This window comes from Ciconia boyciana, chromosome 2 (genome assembly GCF_034638445.1).
Source record: "Ciconia boyciana chromosome 2, ASM3463844v1, whole genome shotgun sequence".
NCBI classification, from domain to species: Eukaryota; Metazoa; Chordata; class Aves; order Ciconiiformes; family Ciconiidae; genus Ciconia; species Ciconia boyciana.
This window is the reverse complement of record NC_132935.1, coordinates 96955173-96971759: the sequence shown is the minus strand read 5'-3', so window position 1 is coordinate 96971759 and position 16587 is coordinate 96955173. Positions and strand designations below refer to the sequence as shown.

Here is a 16587-nt window from a genome sequence, read left to right as displayed (position 1 = left end):
ATTTCCTAATCTAGCTCTCCACTGCTCTGGAAGCATCGCCAAAAACTATTGAAAGTCAAGATTTGTCATTCTTAATTCAGATATTTTAAAAAAGGCCAAAAAAAAGGGGGAAAAAACCCAAACCACCCAAAAGGGAAATTTTTTAGGCCTCCTGTATGAATCTTAAGAAAGAAGAAGAACAGGGAAGATCCCTTTCTTTTTCACCTTAAAGATTACCTTCAGGGAATTGTGAAGTGTTAAAAGTAACTAACCAAAGGCTTAAATTTAAGCTATGGGCATATCAGTAACTTCAAACCAAAATGATATTCCTTTCTGTTTCATGAGAGTGAAGTGAAAAATGGAGAAGAATTAATCCACACATTCTGAGACAAACAGCCACTTGCAATAGAGTTTCCACTTGCAAGATGCTAAGTCTTAGCTAGGAAGAGCACATCAGTGAGCCAGGGCCTGGAAGGGGCATTGTAAGCAATATATTTTGCATTTTACTACTACCTCCTTTCTGTGGGGGCTCAAGTACAGAGGAAAAAACGTGGGGGTGGGTCAGATGGAACTGAATATCTGCTGAAGATTTCTGCCAAGTCCTGATGTGACAAGGCATGGTGGCACTGTGCAGACTCACCCCCTCGCTCGTGTGTGGATCAGGGCTGTGTTTACCCTTTCATCAAGTTTCTGAAATCTGAGGGAGAGATTGAATCTACAAGAGTTTAAAGTGACCTTATGCAAATTCTTGTTTAGTTTTGGTGTTAGCAGTTTAGGAGGTGAATTGACTTTACAGAGAAGGAAGTAAAACAGAGATGATTGTGTTTTAATATTTTCAGCTATCATGAGAAAAACCCACAAGAGAATGTCACCTAAAATAAGCATGAAGTGTAAGTGATGCTTGTCAGTCACCTGTCCAACCTGAGACACACCCCTGTGTGAGTTTTAGTACTTTACAAAGGTCACTTCTGCTGTTTCTACCAGCTTCTCTGGGTTTCCTGAGGTTTCTAGTTATCCCTATATTTTGGACAGGACTTGTGCAATATTGATGGCATGCTCTAAAATTTTTCAAAACCAGTGGTAGTCTTCTCATTGATTCCAGTGGGCTCCATGCCTTATTTGACTTCTGCACAGCACCGTGTATAGGCTGCAGTGGGATGGCCTGCAATGGCAAAATCACTCTGATCTGAAAAGTTGCTGCTCGTCAATAGTTGGAAGTTACTACTGCTCCGCTGAGTTGTCATAACTAACAGGGACCAATCCGCGACTCCTGCTGTACGGGTATGTAGTAAACCAGGCCAGCACAGGCTTCCCTTGATAAGCAAGAGCAGTAGCAAACGGCCACTAGTAAATAATTTTTAATCTGTCAATTATAATTTTTGGATTCAGTTAAATAGCTAACCCCCTTGTCAATAAATGAACACAAATAAATTATGGTAACAAGAAAGCATTTATGATCTCGTGTTATAGCAACACCCTATTTAAGTCTGTGTTAAGTCTGCTTTTAACATTTGCATGAGGAAACACTCTGCTTTTTAGGGTAGGAAAGAACCACGTTGAAATTTCAGATGAAAAAGAGCTCATTATTTGAGCTATCTTATGTCCACTTTAATGCTTTTAGTTTTTAGAGTGTGACTGATCAGCAGTAAGTATCTGAAACTGCTTTCACCTTCACAAATAAGAAATAATTATCTCAAGTCAGGGAAATTATACCAACCTGGAACTGCTGAAAACTATGTTAGAATGAGCTCCTTAAGTCCTTAATTTGGTATTTGGGGGGAGGGAGGAAGGAAGGAAGGATAAGGGATCAGAAAAAGTGAAGTGCAATCATGCCTTTTTAGTTTTGTAGAAATTTTCACATATTCCCTTACTACAAATGTTCTCAGTTGGAAGTGGGTTTATACACTAGTCTGCTGTATTCAATGAATTAATTCATGCAAATATAGAGAAGTGTGTGCACAAGTGTTTTTCAGAATTGAGACCTATAAATTACAAAGTAGACTAGGCTTCAGTTATTCTCTTTCACTTATTACATAATTTGCTTTTCAATTGTAATAATCATCCAAACCAAATCCTAAATAGACAATCAACTTGTAGACTGTAGTATCTTAAATGAGTAATGATATGCTTTGTAGAACTGCTCTTCAAAGCCCTCTTCTGTAGTAGTGAAAAATGTAACATTAAAAGAGAATATTAAATTGAACTATGGGTGTGGCCCAAGCTAGCAAAAGCGAAAACTCACTTATTCTGCAACAAAGCAAGCGATGCTGAGAAAACAGCTTCCTCTGGCTCAGTTTACTTGCTTCTCAAGTGAAACTGGCTCTTTCGAGAGAGGCTATCAAAATGCCAGTATGCCATTAAAACCTCAAAAGACTTCACCGATCTGTAAGCCTTTTGCCTACTCTTTACAGAAAGGCAAATTTCCTGCCTTTTTACTTTCAGACTGCCCCAATCCTAAACTGAACAACCAGCTGTGGGGGCAGCAAGTAGTACTCAAGTGGGTGAGAAGGGAGCAGGACTGCCCCACTCTTCCCCAGGCAGTGGTGGACAAGTGAGAAGAGGATGTGCTATGTGCAGGCATCCTCTCTGGAGACAGGTGGGCTGGGCTGGACTGCTGGGGCATGGGAGTGTGTCTTCTCCCTGCTTCTATATCCTCAAGTCATTGCTGCATGCTACCTTGGTGAAATTTTTTGTTTTGTTTTGTTTTAATTAACAATACCTACTGTAATAGGGAAGCATTAGTGGATTCTATTCTAGTTCTCACGTTGTCAATCAGTGTAGTTTTCTGCTTTGTTCTGACGGTGGAGGAACATAAACATTTTCAGATCCTTAATTTACAAGGCTAGCAGTAAACTCTAATGTCATTATAGGATCTAGTTTCAGGATATGTTTTCTTTGATGGGAAAGCTCGCTTAAGGATCTCCTTTTTGCTTGCTGGAGTTCCTTGTGCCCTGGTTGTGGTGCTACAGCCATGTGCAGGACCAGTGAAGTAGTTCAAGGTAAATAATAAAATAGGAAAGTGTTTTGGGGATAGGTATTTTTAACCCGGCTTAGATCGACAGTAATATCAGCCTAATGAGACTGCAGCAAGCTGCAGCCCAGGGACAGGATGAATGGCTGGAGAGATTAAGGGGGCAGAGAGCAGAAACTTATTAAGCTGCTTCGTCAGCAAGGAGAACGTGTCATGGGGTTGCTGCCGATGCTTCTACTCTATCAGATGGTATGGAAGTCATGCAGAGGGTGTCTCACTTTTACAGCTACTCCATTGGTTAGAAACCAGCTTCGGGCCTATTAGACATGCCGTCTACCCCAAAATGCAGGAATTTGGCTGAAGTCATGTTTGACTGTTCTTTGCCTGCTCAAGGTCTTAAGGTGGATGATTTTTACGTGTAATAAATGAAACACTGCTAGCATTTATTTCAAAGGGAGATTTGTTTGAAGAATTCAAATCTCAGAGTCAGAATTCCAAATGCTGATTTTCTGGCTGGAGCAAGGAAACTTTGCACCTAGCTGTGCTGGCCAAGGATACCCAGTTTAAAACATGCCAGGCATGATTTTCCTGCTATTATTGGTTGAAAACTAATGGAAACCACTACAGACTTCAGGCTGTATGTGTCTGGGTCTTATCAGCTAACTGGATCGTAAACACCAAGCTGCAGCTCTGTTTGCTTATTAGTCAAAATATGTCTTTACACGATGCCATTTCTAATTAGTAGTACGCAAACAGTGCTGTTAAGTCTCTGTCCGTTTTGTGTCACTTTCTCAGTTATAGACATCATTACCTCAGTTTCCCTTCATTTGTACTCAGTGGTTATGTCTTGTTAACAGGTATTTGACAGAGGAATGCACTCACTGGGTTGAATATATTGATATATATGTATAGTCAATGTCGGCTGGCATACAGAACAATGTAAGGAGGAGTAATGTGAATGTATAAACAAATAGCCTATGTTGTTTCATGTTGACACGTATATGACACTAATCCAGAAACTCATGCCAGAGGCAACTGAAATACGTTTTGAACCACTAGAGGCATTCCTTCTGGGATTGCTCATACGGTATGATTTCTGTCTCTCTGCTTTCAGTCAAACTCTACTGATACATTAGCAACAGTATTGATATCTGAGGTGGTATGTATGTAAAAGGCATTACTTTTACAAGATGTCTTTTTTTTTAATATATATTTTTTCCAAGGTATTCTTGCTTATATTTTTACTTAATTCAGAGAGAAGATGTAGATGAAAAAAAACTTTAATATTACATTTTTATAGACATATTTGAAATTTTAATTTGTAACTGATAAACAGCAAAACTGACTTTTTCTTAGTGCAGATCATGTGTGCTATTTGCAGGGAAACTTTCCTGGAAAATGATGCTCCAATAATCATAGGCTTATTTCCTAAACTGCAGAGTGTATAAAAGTAATTTCTGATTGTTTGGTTTTTCTTTGTACTAGTAGTGGAAACTAGAGAATGAATAGTAGAAGTTCATGAGAAAGTACTAAAATCTATGGCTAATACAGACAGTCATAAAATGGACTACTTACTCCCTGAAAATAAATTAGGGAGGAAACTCTGACACATTTTTGAAAAGAAGTTGGAAATGTTGTCACCAAAATTATGCGTGGTCAAAATATATTATATTTCCTAACATGTTTACTGGTGGTAAGTATTTTCTACCTGTCTAGACTTTTATTTACCTTTGCATATGGTACCCCCTTAGATCTTACAGTGGCAGTGCTGAGGTTCCTGGTACCATGACATTGCATCCAGAGGGGTCAGTAGAAATCCACCATGGCTGGTAGTCACAGAGGTGATGTGGAGTATTATTGTGCCTGTTTCACAGTGGAAGACTGGAGGAAAAAGAGATTTAGGCTTGACCACGACCATAAGGAACGTGATTTCCTTACTGTGCTCAGTTCCCCGATCCTGCTGCCTGCTACCATCTTGATCTGAGCTGTTTCTAAGCCTTGCAGTGGGCAGCCGTGCCGAAGAAAAGCCTGGCAAGCAAAACTGGGAGCTTGTCATCCCATTCTGGAAAGCCTTTTGTCCGGGCTGGGGCTGGCTTTGCTCTTCCGCCAGTACTGACTCTCAGGGGATGACAGCTAAAAATTTCAGCAGTTTCAAACGTGAGCCCTGGGACTTCAGGACATGATTGTCTGTAAGCCAGGCTCTGAGGCAGTGTGATGAGTGTTTGTCTGTGACACTTTCCATTTGGTGGGAAATGGGAATATTGGAATGATGCCACAGAAACTCAAATCTGGTATTCGCCACTTTCACAGTAATTGCTGGCATGATGTAGTATACTGGTTTTGGCCAAGACAGAGTTAAATTTCTTCATAGTAACTTGTATGTGGCTGTGTTTTGGATTTGTGATAGAAGCGTTGATAACACCGGGATGTTTTAGCTATTGCTGAGCAGTGCTTACACAGCATCAAGGCCCTTTCTGTTTCTCACACTGTCCCACTGGCGAGTAGGCTGGGGGTGCACAAGAGGTTGGGAGGGGACAAAGTTGGGACAGCTGACCCCAACTGACCAAAGAGATATCGCACACCATATGTCATCATGCTCAGGCAATAAAACTGGGGGTGAGGAGCATGAGTGAAGGTTGGCCAGGGCTGCCGTTGCTTGGGGACTGGCTGGGTGTTGGTTGGTTGGTGGTGAGCAATTGTTTTCTTTTGCATCACTTGTTTTTCTTGTGTTTCCCCCTCCCATTTGTTGGTTATTTCCTCCTCTTAAAAAAATTATTAAACTGTCTTTATCTCAACTCATGAGTTTTTGCACTTTTATGCTTCTCATTCTCTCCCCCATTCTACTGTGTGGGGTGGTGAGTGAGCGGCTGAGTGATGCTTAGCTGCCTGCTGAGGTTTATCAATAGAAAGATCATTTATCTATCTACTTTTTCAAGCACATAGAAAAAGGCTAGGAACATTACAACCTATCAAGCAAAGTAATTGAATGTGAGCTTAATTTTAAGTGTGTTAATGATCTTTATAAAAGCATATTTGCAGTAAACGCCTTTTAAATTTAAAAAAAAAAAAAAGAGAAAGGATAGAAAGGATCTGAGATTATTTTGAAGAACCTGCTCCCAAAATTGGTGATTAAAGGAGGATAAGCACAGGGCTTGTGGCTTCAAAGGTCAGTCCTGCTGAATTTAAGTGACTGATGGATTCTCTTTACCAGAGGTGCAATTTTCCCCTGAAGAAATACTTCTTAAAGACCAACGCTGGCTAGCTGGTATTTATGAGACAGTCCAAAGGGAATTACAAGTAGGTTGTTAGGGTTATCATTTACTCAGTGGTTTCTGCCGATATCGTAGCACAGAGATCCCACAGCACTTCCTCTTAGCATGTGATAAATTGTGTACCAGGTGAAGGTGAGAAAGGAGTGAGGGCAGCCACTGTGATGACAAACTGTTGCTTTGCTACTTCTGCTATGAACCTGCTATTTCTCCGCCAGCAATCACCAGCGCCTTAGCTGTGCCCAGCGTTGCTCTCCTTGGCCCGTGATAACATGCCTGCACATTTGGGAGTGCTTTAAGGAGATGCTGGGTACGCAGCTACAAATGGCACAGTTTTTCTTCTGCATGCCAGCATGGCAAGAGTAGTACATTTTATGGCTACATTTGCAAGACCCTTATTGTAGAGAGGCTCTTCATGCAACCCAAGTGATTTCCAGTAGCTGATAACAGCACAAAGTATCAACCGGTGTGAGAAAGAGGTACCTCAGCCTGCTCCAGTGGAAAGGTCTGTTGTTTTGATCTCTTCCACATCTGTGACTGGCAACAGGATCCCATCGATACAGTTGTGGTACTATAAGAGTTATTTTTGTTGCGTCTACCTCTATTTAATTCCTCCATCTTTGTATTAAAATTAGATTATTTTCATTACAGAAAGCTACTCAGATATGTTGCATATTTGTTAGTAGTTATTCCTCTTCTGTCCTTAGTTATTCCTCTTCTGGAAATAAAAAAGGCACAACTGGGGGAAAAATGAAAAAAAAAGAGGAAGTGGAAGTATCCAGGTTAATAACTTCTAAATGGTTGTTTTGCTTTGTCATTTTACTACAAATGTACTTAAAAATAACTAAAGTTCACCCCTAAATGATACAAAACATTACATCAGCTGGGTATAAAATAAAATATCTGGTGGGATCTGAAATAAGTTTTATGTTGTTTTTTGATTAATGGAAAAATCATGTACTTTCGTTTTGCTGTACTCTTTCAGGACTGCAAGCCAGTTTAATGCTAATGATTCAGCTGTTATCGAGCTAAAGAAAATAGACTGATGAGGTTAAGTAAGGCCACAGTCAACACCAGTTAATTCAGTGCTGAATGTGTTGCCTGATTGGTATTAAAAAGAAAAAAGGAAAAGCCATGTCTAGCACCTGCATTTAAAAAAAACCACCAAAGTTGTCCCCCACGCAAACAAACAAACAAACAAACAAATTTTCCAGAAAACCCAAATAAAGGGAAGTTCCTGAACTCTAAGAAAATCACTGTTAAGGCACTAATGTTATTAATGTCTCCTCTGAACTCATTGTTTATGTATCTTTGCCTTTGCTTTCCTAATTTGGTCAATCACATTCTTTAAGATGAGACTCCAAGTCTTCCCATTGATGTTTGAATTTCCGGGACTATTGTGACTTTGAAAGTCCTTGTTGCTGCATCTTTGGCTCCTCTTCAATGAGCAGATGTTGACCATGGAGGGAAATGTTAAATTTACATCTTTAGCAGTTCTTTCTGCTGGCAGCTTCTTGTGATTCTGCCTTGAAAAGGAGGGGGAGCCATTTCAAGCTTTTATTCTCTTTGGTTCATTCAGGTTCTTGTTTTTTGCTGCTCCTGTTTGAGCTATAAGAAGGAATATGCCATGCTATCTGACTCAAAACTAGTTACCTACTATGTTCAGCGGATGTATGATCAGATTAGAGCAGCAGCTGGAAAAGTGATGCAGATGCTACCTTGGCCTGAAAATCCATCCCGGATTTTGGAACTGGGGGTTGTTTTCTGGGGGATTCCAACCCTGGGTTGGAATCCAGGGTTGTTTTCTGATGCATATGATGACTAGATACATGACCTTAGCCTACCTGTATGATCTTGGTAGGGCTTTATTTTCAATATTGCAGAGTGCTATGGAGGAGAGGAGTTTCTGCGACAGCCATGGACTATGGTGCAGCGGCCGTTCGGGCAGGGCTGGCTGCAGGAAGAGCGAGAGTTGCCAGAATCGCAGCCCCTGGCATTGCTGCAATGGCCTTGGCACCTCGAGGAGGGCACCGAAATCGAGGAGTGATGGCAAAGGTCAGCAGACTCTCAGCGTCAGCAAAGCCTGGGCAAAAGCTCAGCCCTTCATTCATTACTGAGCAACCAAAGTGACAATGCAGCCTTTTACCACAGAGCATTTGTGGCCCCGTCCACTGTCCATTGTATTGATTTCAATGAAACTTAAGTATGTACTTAGAATTAAGCACTTCTTTGCCTGATGCCCTCAGGAGAGAGAGTTTCCTCAACTGGGGCCAAACATGTACTTTGTACGGGGCATCTTCTGACCCAGAAGGTCAATTAAAGCTTCTGAGGGACTCTGAAGGGATATTTTTAATTATTCAAAGTCTTGTTTTGTTTTCAGGCCCTGCAAAATAATCTGAATGTGTGTTTGTATAAATGCATGAGTGAAAAGCTGGCAAAGGAAGAAGCTTGCTATTCATTGCAGTTCGGGTCCTGCGACTGCAGAGTCAGACTGAGTTTTGCCATTTATTTCAGTCAGCACAGGGGCAACCCGTCTAGCCATTTTGAATGAATGATTTTTTTCCCTGCATAGAGACAAAAGTAGCTGGTATGAAAGTGAGGCATTTTTGCTGATGTGATATATAACTTGTAAAATTATTGTATGTTTGCTTAATGATTATAACCTCAGAGTAGGGGATAATTTCCATCCTTCTAATGGAAATCCCAGCACAGGGAGTGAGGCACAAGTGGGACCCACCTAAATGTCGCATCACAGAAGCATTCCTGAGTCTGGCAGCTTTGGTACTGAAATCTTCAGGTTAGGTGTATTCCATAGCAAAGTCTGCATTGTTTTAGTAGTTACTGCCTGTGGGTAGGGATTATCCACTTCTGGGCTACTTCCGCGCAAAACCACATCTTTGTTGGCGTTACTTCATCTGAGCTTAAACTATGTTTTTCTTTCTTATCTTTGCTATTTTTTTAATGTGATCTGATGCAAAGTGTTTTCAAAAAGATGAAGTGAAGGAACAGCACTATATTCTCCCTTTGCTCTTCGGCAAGGCAGGAGCAGGGACTGCAGCAGGAAAAGACCTCCCATCCTGGCAGGTTTCTAGGCTGGTGCTCTGCAAGTCTGCGTGTTAAACCTAAGGGTATTAATGACTGTGTGCAGACTGAAAATTCAGATGCGCTCCCACTTTTGTTGCAGGAGGAAGCATTTTCTGCTGCAGGTCTGAGAAAGGGCAGGCTGGCATGGAGAAAGAGGTAAGTGAAGAAAAACCACACTTTAAAACAGAAAAATTAAAGGGGCTATTCCTAGTGTTGCTGTTTCATAATATTATTTGTAGTGTGATGGGAGGGAAGTCAGCAGACATGTAGGCTCCTTTATATCATTGACAAGTCAAGGGGATGATTAACGAGAGTACCAGACAATGTAATGGTAGGAGAAGGCCCACAGAAGTTAAACAAAAGTGCCTTCAGAATTTAGAGAATTCCCATGATCCATAGTAGGACCTCATTGTGCTTGTCTACTGTTTCTATTTTTGATTAGATTTATAAACACAGCACCACATATTTTCATGTGGCTCATAGCCCCAGGGCAGAGTGAGATTGACTGTGCTGAAACTGTGAGGCTTGTGAATTTCGGGCAAGGGATGGAGTGAAATAAGTAGTGTAATTGTTTTTGTGGAGTGACCGTGGGACCTCCTCTGTTCTGAATTACACATGGTTCAACCCTTTGACCTAACCAACCTCAGCAATGCCTGGTAGATCTCCTAAAGCTGTGCTGAAAGGTCCTATCAGTGACATGTTGGAACATTATCTGTCATGTGAGATGTGTGCCAACAACCATATTAAACTACATTAATTACTAGTGAGGCCATGTTTGTGACAATCTCAACTTCATTTAACCCATCATCATGTTAGTTATTGTTTAAACAGGAAGTACAAATGGGGACAATTTATGAAATTGAAATGCAGCACCAATGTTTTCTTGAATAAATTGTATGTTTTACTTTGTTTTATTTCCTTTCTATTTCCCCCCCCCCAGCATTTTTGTTCTTGTCATCAGCTCTGTAGCTTGAGTTTTTGAGGGCTTTTCTATTTTAAGAGCAAGTAAGTAAGAGACTACTTCTTAGTAACTAAACTAATATGCCAGTGTAATTGTTATTTCTTTCAATGTAACTTTAAATGATACCACAGCTGACTGAAAGCACCAATGCTTGTTTTCTAGCAAGAAGCAAACATGCTAAGGTAGTTAATGTAAGGCTGGAAGATCACACGTGGGTTATTCGCTTGAGGTACAACTTCACTGCTCTATGCTCCAGCTAGTGCGTCTCTGCATGGCAATGTTTGCACATCTCTGGATCAGGACTGAAGCAGGCATTTCTTTTTAATTTTCAGAGAACAATTTTCTCATAGGCTTGACCCTGTAGGTAGCAAAGCGTACTGTGAGTCTAAAAGGGCAATGTAGAAATTATGATGGATTCTTTTATTTTTCTGGTCGTTTTCTGAAACAATTCTGAATTTTGTAGGGGAAGAGGCAAAAGCTCTCCCGCATGCTCCTGCATGGGCAGTGTACACGTTCAGTTGTACCTAGCTCTGCCCAGTACTATATTAGACTAGATATGTGGGGTTACATCTTCCACCTACACACTGAGCCACTTTTTTTAGACAACGCTTTTCCTTTAGCCTTGTTCTCTAGCTAGAACAGGCTTAAACAAAGTGGGTATTTATTAATTTATTTTTTAATTGCTGCAGAGTCAGCTAAAAAATATGTTTGACCCTGCTAAGTGTCATTCTCATTAGCAATGAAGAGTTTGCTCTCTGCGCAAAATCTAACATGGAGCGCTTAAAGCAGACAGGTGCAAATTACAAGCTGTTTCTCTTTGGCTGCCGTCCCTTAAATAGACAAAGTAATAGGCTAGGAGAAGGGAAAAGGTTCCAGCTCCAGCTGCATAAAGGAAAGCCTTAACAGGGACTTAGCAGCTGGTTGCAAGATTTAAATGCTGTAAATACCAACTAACGCATTTGTGTGTGCGTTCGCAGAGGAATATGCTTTTAGTAAGGCTCCATCCCTTTTTATGCGAGAGGATCATTCTTTGAAAACTGTGCTCTGCTTTATGTTGAAAGGCTAATGCTCTTGCTGAAGTGAATGAGAACAGAAGCTAACGTACCTGTTCCTGTTTACCATCATTACACTCCTTAGAGCATTTCAGGCATTATTAGGTTCTTGGAGCCCTACCAGATTGACAATATTTCCAGCTACTTCTCTTTTGGCTGTATTCAAACAAGGCCCCAAAGGAAAAAAACAAAACCAACCCACAAACAAGACCATGGATGAATCTGCTGAGCTAGTTTGCTGATGTTAGAAGCAGTTGTTCATATTAGGAACTCCTGATTTAATTTCATGAAAGAGACATAACATGCCAGTATGTGTATGTATCTAAGGTATGCATTTCCTAAAAGGAACTAAAACTCTGTCATTCCAAAGTTGCTCTTCTTTTTGACTTTCAGCTTGCATGGGGACTGCTGTCTGGAAGCAGTAACTTTAACTTTAACTCTAAGGCTGCTGATGAGGTCTGTCTGTGTGATCTTCGTAAGCAGATAAGGGTAGGGAGACAGCTCAGAGCAGAGCTTGTTTACAGTAGGACAGAAGAAAACAGCTAGACATAAATGAGGGCTGACGGTTTCATGAAGCACAATTGGTTGATCACAGATTCAATATGACTGCCCTGAACTGAGCGATGATCCGTACAGTATGCAAAATTCACTTTCTTGCTGGTCTGTGCCCACCAGCCTTCCAGCAGCTTTCCCAGAGCCCCTCAGCCACGGCTTTGAGTGGAACCAGAGCTGAACGCAGCATTGTTGTACCCAATTCCTTTTGACAACAATCACATTCTTTTAAAAACTTCATAGGTTTTAGTTGTCACTGGTTATAAATGAGGGTTTTTTCCCTCGCCGTTGCTGCTGCTGCTGCCGCTGTTGTTGCGGCGCTCACTGCTCTCCTGCAGACCCGAGTACAGCGGGTCCTGGTGCTCCTGGTTTTCCTTTGTTTCAATTGGTATCGGAAAGCAGGCGGTGCATTTTACTGATGACGGCATGCAAAAAGGCATTTAAAGGTTTAGGTCACTTTTTGAATGATGTGGTGATTAGTCTGTGCTGTGCTCGGACACTTCTAACTCCCCTTGTCTTTACCATAATGCAGCACACTCAAGGTAAAAAGGCATTTTTTTTAAAAAAAGTTAAAAGGCAAGACTTTGTTTTTCACCAGCTGTGGTGGAGCTTTGAGATAGGATGGATTGCTATCAGCAGCACCATCACTCTTTAAACTTGACTTTGCAAGCAAAGGACATCCCCTTTCTATGTGCTGGTTGTGGATGGACAGGTCTGATGTGTATTGTTCAAGGATGCAAGTTGGACCACCTCCACCGCAGCTGTGAACCAGCACAGCCTTTGTATAACTTGAGGCTCTTGAGGCTCTGGCCTCAAGTTGTGTAACTTTGCTTTCTTGTAGGAATGCTTGCTTTTTTTATGTTTATTTTTGGATAATGTTCTATAATTGGAATGGCAGCTTTCTGTACAGATGTGCATTCATTGCATTTGTCTAGTTATGCTCACACAACTGGACTTTGCCTGCAAATATGGCAAGCGGTCACTGAAAGAGTTTTGTTTAATTTGCTATTGGAAACCTAAGTTTTGCAGGTACACGTGAACTGATTAAAGAACAATTGCTTTAGACATAAATTTGCATAAATACATAAATTAACTAGTAGTGACTAATGATAAAATGAATATAAAATGCCACTGGATAATTTCCTGTCTATTCTCTGATGAGAAGGCAAAGATAGGGGGGCTGGGGAAGGAAACCTAAAATCAAGGGGGGGGAAGAGCGTAATTTACACTACTTAAAGCTGCTCATGTGTAAAAGAGAGAAGGATGAGGAAATTGGCTGGAGATAGATATGAAAGGAAAATGTCTTCTAATTTCTTCTGAAGCACAAAGTGACAAGAACATGTGTTGATTACACAAAGGCCACCACTGAAATACTCCATTATTCAGTTATGTTGAGAAGTAACCCTGGAAGAATTCCCCTCTGCTGTTGCAAATCAGGTGTTGCTTTCATTCTAAAAATATGAACTCGTGAAAAAACCTGATCACATTAAGGGACAAGGGCATCAATTTTTTTTAAATTATTTGTAAGTAAGTAGGAGTCACAAGCCTGTACATCAAATACTTAAAAACACTAATTTGTATTTCAGTGAAGTGCCAAAGAATGTAGTCTATTGTGTCCCAGAAAAAACAAAATTTACTGGATACTTTAACCGCCCCCCCCCAAACAAAAAAAACCAAAACACACACAAAAACCCACTCCAAAACATCAAAACCTACTATGCATCTTTATTAGATATGGGGGAAGAGGACTACTTTTTTTTTTCTTCTTGCTGTGAAGGGAGCTTATGCGTTTTACAGACTATAACAATTGAAAGTTGACTGTGGTCCATATAGCCTGCAATTGGTTTTGCTAGGGAAATCTGACATGCAGAAGGAATCCATAGAATGTAATGCAGATCATCTTAATTCCATCAAAGTTACGGATGTATACAGATTTACACCAGTTGAAAATTTGTCACAGAATTTTTGTCTAGATGTTGTTTTCTTTAGCTGTTAATGTAAAGTTTAAGGTTTTGTGTGGTGATTATACGCAGCATAAGAATAATTATCACACAGCAGTGTTACAAATACTGCTGTAATCTTGAAAACTGACTCCATTACTTTAATATTGCAAAAGTGATATAATTCTAAAGATACTAACTGAGCTAATACGTATTTTTGAAAGATTTTTCAGTTGGGAAAAAAACAGAAGCAGTAGGGTGAATTTCTGAACCTATTGAACTCCTGTCAAAATTATCATTAACTTTCATTGTACTGCATGTGGCTTGTAGGAATTAGCTCTGTTATGGTATTTATTTATTGTCGTTTCCAGAATGTGTCTAGTCATTTTTACACGTATTAGCTTTTTAGTAGGTTAGTAGTCTTAATTTAGAGGAAGCCCACTGCTTTCAGACTGACATATATGCATGCGTGCATATATACATGTATATATATGAAGATATTAATATCTATATTAATCTGTCAGTGCTATGGCTCAGTTATTTTTGATAGATTTATTGATTGTGTCTGCTACAAGCGTTGTTTTTTTACTTGAAATTGGCACCCAGAATCAAACGGGAAAGATGGATGCTGTAAAAATTGCAATTTTTCAATGATTCTTGTAATTAATCCTTTTGCATTGACAGTTTCCAGGAGCTATGTTGCCAGGAGTGGTCTTTATCACTGGACAATTAAGCAACTGGCTTGAAAAAATAATGTTGTTTTCGGAAACTGCCGTGTGACATTCGAAAATAAATGGGTCTGAACTGGTTTCTTACTTTGGTTTTGGCTTTGATTAATACTCCCAGATGTGCTTTGTTTTAGGTAATCTCTGCCTGGTTTGACTGTTAGCATCTATTATAGGGGTCTGTAGCCACGCACGAGTCCTTGTGTGACTCTTGCTAGCGCTGCTCAAGGTAGTATACAAAGACTGTGTTTAGCACTTGGGCCTTCCTGATGGTAGTAATGTGACCGCATTTTTTTTGAGCCTTGCTTCCCCATGGGAATTAACGTGGAACTTGGCAGGGTTTAGGTCCTCCAAGATCTCCTGCTATTTGTTTTCACTGTAACTGTTTTTGACATCTCTCTAATATTAAATGAACTTTCCATCGTTGTAATGAGTCCTGCTTCCCCTCTCCTCTGGACCACGATCTCTCTTTTGTGACATCTCATCGTAAATTGTTTTGGAGTTATTTTTATTTTATTGCCTCGTACGAAATGGTAGAGCTCATTCATTTTTAGCTGCCCTGTGATGAACAAATACACTGGTTATGTAAGTGGACCTAGAAAATAAGAGAATGAGGGATGTCAAGGAAGTCTGTCTATAAATATGCTGCACAATCAAACTTTTCTAAATGAAGTGCTGCAGTTCTGCAAGTGAAATAAAGCAGTTGCTGCTGAATACATACTGTAAAGACAAGTCTTGTAATGTTCTTCATTTGTTGAGGTTTCTTTGCATTAATTAAAATTCAGAAAAAACAAAGTATTTTAATGTGACCTTCATTTGGCATTTGTTTTAACTTTTCTTCTCCTATTTTATTTAATTCTTCCACTTCTGTTGTTCAATTAGTGTTTGACCCCTTTAGCAGAGATGTAAATTAAATGACATTTCAATGCCATCCCATATTTAAAATACTGTGTTAGTTGTGGATCATAAAGGATGATCTCCGTTCTTTAGCTAATTTATTCATTTAACAATTTCCCTCCAGAAGTTCCAGCAGAAGGCTCTGAAGCAAACTAAGCAGAAGAAATCCAAGTCGGCTGAATTTCTGATGGGTGAGCCTTGCTTGATGAGTTATTGCTCATAATTTGTGTAAGGATTAATTAACTAATTACAGACAAATGGCTGTGGGCGAAATTTTGCTCTTGCTTGTCAGGGTGCAATTTGTAATTATTTTAATCATTTATTCTTTTTTTTTTTTTTTTTTTTTTTTGAGTTAATTTTAACCTAATTCTGTTTTGGCGACATTTGAGGACGATACACTTGAGTCTTTCAGCAAAGGAATTACTAGAAGGAATTTTCTGCTTGTCATTGAAATACACTTTGCTATAATGTGCTCTTCTGACCTCCTTGTTTTCTGTAGTAAAAGAAGAGAGAGCAGCAACAGAAGGCATTGAAAATCCAGCTTTTAACATCAGCAGCACAGATCTTTCAGCATATCAGCCTTCAGAAGAGGAAGTTATCAGACATGACAAGCCAGATAGCACCCTTGCAGCTCACCAACAAAAACTCAGGCTGCAAGCCCATGCTGAACCAAGAGGTGAGACATCAAACCTGATTAGCCTCAAACGCAGCAACAGTGGTTGTGTTCCCCATCCAACCTGCACACTCTGTGGCCTGTGCCGGGCGTTCCCGTCCTGATCTGTCCAAACAGGCGCCCCTGCAAACCCTGGATGGGAAACCCAAAATACTGCGGAAACATGGGCTGTCCAAATATTTAGAGACCCGGGCTCTGTCTCCATGCCCAAGTGACTCCCCGTCGTGGGAGGCGCAGGCTGCACGGTGCTCCTCGCCAGCGGAGGGGAGTGCAGGGACCAGGCTCTCATGGCACCGCTTCCACATAATTCGTGTCGGGTTGGGTTTCGGAGGCACCGCAGCTGGTCCAAGCGCACAGATGCTGCTCCCTCGCTGGCTCCCAAGCATTGAGTAGTTTTAAACAGCTTACAGATCCATGATTGATTGTTGTCCTTAGGTCTCCCATATGCCCTCAGTCAATCAGCATCTTGCCTCTGCTTCATGTT

At 40.5% G+C, this 16587-nt stretch overlaps 1 protein-coding gene across 1 annotated transcript in view; it reads left to right on the top strand.

The window, feature by feature from the left end:
* Positions 1-15548: 15548 nt before the first annotated feature.
* LOC140647234 (uncharacterized) overlaps positions 15549-16587 on the top strand; it is a gene marked incomplete at its 5' end in the record, with an annotated part of 149875 nt that continues 148836 nt past the window's right edge. The window contains 2 exons of the mRNA XM_072851597.1: positions 15549-15621; positions 15930-16106. Coding sequence (XP_072707698.1) covers positions 15549-15621; positions 15930-16106 — 250 coding nt within the window. The remainder of the gene's footprint in view (positions 15622-15929; positions 16107-16587) is intronic.